Here is a 5,417-nt window from a genome sequence, read left to right on the forward strand (position 1 = left end):
TGCTGGGCTTGGGATGGAGGCAGATACCTGGTCCCTGACGGGTGAGATGGTGCCAACTTTCCGCCAGTCACAGGTCTGGGGCTCTGATTCCCCCCTCTCTTCAGACCCCACTTTTCTGCTCACACCGAGGGCCTCTCCAGCCACCTGGCTTCCATAAAGCTGGACAAACTCCTCCTCTGGGGACACATGGGGCCATGAAGTTCAGTGTTTTGACCCCTCCCCCCACATCCTGCCTCCCACCCCAGCCATCCACATCCTGAGCCATTTGAGTCCCTGTAATGCCCCTGGAGGCAGAAAGATGAGGACCCTGAGGCCTAGAGGGAGGCCAGGTTCCTTGCTGGGGCGCACAGCCCTGCACCCGGTGTCTCTGTGAGCTGGGCTACCGCCCAGGCCTCCACAGAGTTCCTGCCCTGATCTCGGATTCAGGGCAAACCCCCAGCTCAAGAGTCCCTCTGGGGAACAGAAGCTAAGTCAGCCTGGCATCTGCTGGGGAAGATCCTGCTTCCCCGCCTACCACCCATTGCCAGGAGTCCAGTACCTGTGAGGTCACTGAATTGAGTCACCCCAAACTCGGCTGTGCCCAGGTCCTCCTCCTGCAGCCGCTGAGCCTTGGCCAGGTTTTGGGCAAAGATGTCCAGGCGGCGGGCGTACTCTAAACCAAAAGGAGGTTGTCCTAGGCTGGCTCGCAAGCCCTCAGAGACAGGAAGCGGCCACCAGTTTGGCTTTCCACCCACACTCTCCCAGGTAAGCACTGGCTCCTTTCCTATGGTCTTTGCAGACCCCGCTACAGACACCTGGACCAAGGAAATGGCTCCCCAGGGCCCCTACGGTTGGAGTTTCGTTGAAGGCAGGTAGAGAGTATCTGCCCACCTGAAGAAGCCAAGTGAAAAGTCGGAAAGCTAGTGACAAGGGAAAGGTGGGTGGTCAGAGACCGACTTCCTGCCAGGTCATCTCTGTCTCTACTTCACACCTCTGGCCGCAAGTCTGTGGCTGGAACATGGCAGGGGAGGGTTGGGGTACAAGTCCCTGGCACAGGAAGTCAGGCTGAAAGGTGCCCACGGACCTCCCCCATGGGAGATGAGATCCAGAGGGCAGGAACAGGGCTGGCAACGCATGGGACAGGGAATCCACAAAATGGGTAACCCTGGGTGCCTCCTGGATGACTAGCAGTCTCCTGCTGCTGCAGTCACAGGAAAGTGGCTCTGGACGTGACGATCCTCTCGGACCAGTCAAACCCCCAACAGCTACCACCTCCCTCCAGGTTCGTAGCCAAGGAGGATCCCGTCCCTGCTTGTTTGGGAAACCAGGGAGTACACTCTCAGCCCCACGTCACTGTCCTCCTGAGTGGCTTTGGCCAAACGCATTCCCCACCCTGAGCCTGAATTTCCTTGTCTGTTAGATGAGAGCAGGGCTTTGCTGGGGACGCACGTGCCCTGGCATACCTGCCGGGTTTGGATAACTCCGGTTGTACTGCACCTGAAACAATCTGAAGACCTCTTTCAGCTCCAGCGGCTGGGGACCTGGGTCCTGGGTGGTGGTGCAGGGTGGGGGGCGGGGGTGTAAAAAGAGCAGTGGGGAGGGGGTGAGGTGAGGAGTCATGGCGGGGACCACACCTCAGCTCCCACCCGAGCTGGGACTGGACTAGGGGAGCAACCGGTTCACCCGCCTTTCTCCCTGTGTGGGCCTGAGCACATGGATCATCCCTTCAGTCTCAGTTACTCCCTCTGAGAAATAGGAACAAACCCCTGTTTCTGCCGGGGTGAGCCCCAGACATGGGGAGAAAGTGGGGGACACTTACCTGGCCCCTGAGGGAGTCCTTGATGCCTTGAGCCAGGCCTGCCACCAGCAGGGCCAGGAGGCAGGAGAGATGGACAGTTGGTGCCATGATGCGGCAGACTAGAGTGTCTGGGGCAGGAAACTGCAGACCAAGGTAGAGGGGCTTAGAGGGTGGAGCTGGAGAAACCACAAAAGGGAAACCAGGTCAGGAAGGGGAGGAGGACCCTACACACACACACACATACACAAGAGGGCTTCAGGCTTCTGTCTCAGCACGGCCCCTGCCTGCCAGTACCCCACTCTACCTGTTGTCTTTATTCAGCAGAGGCTCTCTGCCAACCCTGTCCTGGGCAGTCCTAAGGATGTGGAGATGGATCTGGCCTTAAGGGGACAGGAGGAGACAGATGCTAAGTGGGCAGTGACAATATAGGGCCATTGGTGCCTGGAGGGGGAAATAGGGCTATGGGAGCCACAGGCCCTAATGATGGGGGGCTGTGAACGGCGGTCAGTACCCCCCAGGAAGCATTCTTGCTCATCCTACTACAAAGCTCAGTCAGCTCAGGTGTCACCTCCAAGAAGCTCGCCTATCCTGTGGTATAACCTGCAGCCCCTTGAGCCCCTGCTGTGCGCACACCGGATGTGTCTGCCTTGCTTGTATCCTCAGCACCCAGAAAGGGGCCGCATGCAGAGCTGGCTCAGGGGGGATTTGCTGGCTTAGTGATTAGTCATTTTTTTTTAACGAGAAAAGTTCAGGGTCCAGGAGACAGCAAGTGGCAGCTATGACCTCCTCTGTTCTTCATTCTTGTCACAGTCTGGGGAGGGGAAGAGGTATGTGAATGGGCTTCAGGGAGCAGGAAGATAGCAGGATTGGCAACTCAGACAGAGCCAGGCCAGAGGCTGAGGCCTGGGCAGGGGTGTTAACACCTGTCACTTGTGCCTTGAAGTGGGTCCTTAGGTTCGGGGGCTCTCACATGGACCTTCAGTCTGAGAACCAGCATCCAAGACCAGAGACAGGCGAGAAAAAGAACTGGTTTTCTGGGGTTTCCATGGGGATGGGAGCCAGGGGAAGGGATCCATTCATTCATGTGCTGATTAGCTCATTTCTTCGTTCATTGGGAATCTTCCCAAAGTCCTGAGGTCCCTTTTTGCTGCACAAAAGGGACCCTTTTGTGATCCCTTTTTTGATCCCCAACACACGCATACCATGTAGTAAGCCAAGGGTCTCCCCTGGGGAAAAAAAAGAGAATGATGCTGACTTTATTAAAATGCAGTAGAGGACTTGACTTCCCTGGTGGTTCAGTGGATAAGAATCTGCCTGCCCATGCAGGGAACATGGGTTCAATCCCTGGAATCCAGGAAGATGCCACATGCAGAGGAACAACTAACTCTGTGAACCTCTTCTACTGAGCCTGTGCTCTAGAGCCTGGGAGCCAAAACTACTGAGCCCATGTACTGCGACTACTGAAGCCTGTGCACGTGAATCCTGTGCTTCGCAAAAAGAGAAGCCACTTCAATGAAAAGCCCGTACACCACAAAGAAGAGAAGCCCAGCTCACTGCAACTAGAGAAAGCCTGCACGCAGCACCAAAGACCCAGCACAGCCATAAGTAAATAAATAAATTGAAAAAATGCAGTAGGCAGATTATCTGCAGGAGGGTACCTGGCTCCATGATTCTAGTTCCCAGTCATGTGTCCCACGCTGGTTTTAGCCCCAGAGCTGGAGGTTTAAAATAACAGCTTTAGGTTCCTGCTTGCCCAGCGGTTGAGAATCTGCCTACCAATGCAGGAGATGCAGGTTCAATTCCTGGTCTAGGAAGATCCCACAAGCTGCAGGGCAACTGAGCCCGTCAGCCACAGCTATTGAATAGCCTATGCTGTAGAGCCCGGGAGTTGTAACTACTGAAGCCTGTGTACAGAGCTTGTGCTCTGCAACAGGAGAAGCCACTGCAGCGGGAAGCCCATTCACTGCAACGAGAGAAAGCCCTCCGGCAGCAGTGAAGACCCAGCACAGTCTAAATAAATAAACAAAATAGTTTTATGGAGGTATAATTCACATACCATAAAATTTACCATTTTAAAGTGTTTAGATAATTCAGTGATTTTTCATGTATTTGCATAACTGTGCAACCATCACCACTGTCTAATTTCAGAGCATTCTCATCATCCCAAAAGAAATCCCATACCCATCAGAAGTCGTTCTCACATTCTCCTCTTCCCTGGCAATCACTAGTTTGTTCTTCAGATTTGCCTATTCTGGTTGTGTCATAAAAATGGAATATGTGGCCTTTTGTGTCTGGCTTCTTTCAACTGGTGTCATGTTCAAGATTCATCCATGTTGTAGCACATATCAGTACTTCATTCCTTTTTATGGCAGAATAATGTTCTATTGTCATTTTTTGTTTCTCCTTTCATCAATAGATGAACATTCCTTTGGCTCTATATTTTCAACAATTACGAATAGTGTTACTATGAACACTGTGTACAGATTTGTGTGTGTGTGTGGACATATGTTTTCAATCCCCCTGTGTATATACACCTAGGAGTGAAATTGCTGGGTCATGTACTAATATTTTTGAGGACCTGCCAGACTGTTTTCCACAGCAGCCGCCCCATCTTACATTCCCACTCATAGTGTGAGGGTTCCAATTTCTCCATACCCTCTCCAGCACTTGTTACTGTCTTTTGGGTTTTAAAGACTTATTATTTTTAGCCTCCTCTCCCCCACCCCTGGCGGGTGGTGGTGGCTGGGAAGAATTTGGAGGTGGGAGGGTGCTCTGCAGTTCAACACCGAATCCTGAAGGCTCATCCTAGGACCCATCGGCACGTCCTCTCCTACTTAACGGACAGGGCTGCTAATGGGGGTGACTGTGAGGATAAACGGGTGGGAAAGGTAACCGAGGACTCGGCATTTCCCGCACGCCGCCTGCCTCCAGGAGGGAAATCCCTGGACACGCAGCCCTTTCCCGTCTGGCCCCGCCCTGAGACGTGGGCAGGGCAAGACCCCGCCCCTTCCTGGGAGCCAGCTCCGCCCAAACCCCGCCCCTTAGGGCTCTCCCGCTGCTTCGGGAGTAGGCAGAAACCCGGGGACTGGGGGCGGGATGTGTGGGTAGGGGGTACGCTGGCGGGAGGATGGCCAGGAAGGCGAGGGCACCGGACCCGGACCCTGGCGTCCAGCACGCCCAAGTTCAGCCCTGCCCGCCTTCTTAGGGGCTTCCATTCATTCTGGGCCAAATGTGAACTGCCGCCCCCGCCCCAAACTGATGTAGTCTCGCGGACTGAGGAATCGGAGGAGGCCGTTCTGGAGTGAAGGGACCGCCTGGCTGACGACAGCCCTGGGGATGGAGGGGAGAAGGGACCGAGATGGACAGTTCTGGACCCGGGAGCATCTGTTCTTAGGGCGAGGGTCTGGGAACCCTGGACGAAGTTTTGGTATTTCCAGATTGACTGTCCAGGTGTCCAGAATCACATTCCGGAGGGTGCAGAGTGAGAATCCGGAAGTCCCAGGATTATTTGGTGGGGTCCAGGTGGCCAGGGTGACATTCTGGGAGGAGCAGTGTCTGGGGCCCCCGGCACTGAGGTGTGGGTCCCCAAGAATTCCTGGGGCACAGATTAGGTAGGGTCTAGGTGCGCAGGATGACATTT

The 5,417-nt window shown here is 54.5% G+C and overlaps 1 protein-coding gene across 1 annotated transcript in view; it reads right to left on the minus strand.

Moving 5' to 3' along the window:
* CTSW (cathepsin W) overlaps nt 1-1,916 on the minus strand; it is a 3,500-nt gene extending 1,584 nt beyond the window's left edge. Inside the window, exons 1-4 of the mRNA XM_010837778.1 lie at nt 1,799-1,916; nt 1,443-1,527; nt 539-652; nt 17-176 (exon numbers count right to left, since the gene is read on the minus strand). Of these exons, the coding sequence (XP_010836080.1) occupies nt 17-176; nt 539-652; nt 1,443-1,527; nt 1,799-1,885 (446 nt within the window). The 5' untranslated portion in view covers nt 1,886-1,916. The remainder of the gene's footprint in view (nt 1-16; nt 177-538; nt 653-1,442; nt 1,528-1,798) is intronic.
* Between the last annotated feature and the right edge of the window lie 3,501 nt (nt 1,917-5,417).

The sequence above is a fragment of the Bison bison genome, unplaced genomic scaffold, assembly GCF_000754665.1.
Source record: "Bison bison bison isolate TAMUID 2011002044 unplaced genomic scaffold, Bison_UMD1.0 scf7180017864080, whole genome shotgun sequence".
Taxonomy (NCBI): Eukaryota; Metazoa; Chordata; class Mammalia; order Artiodactyla; family Bovidae; genus Bison; species Bison bison.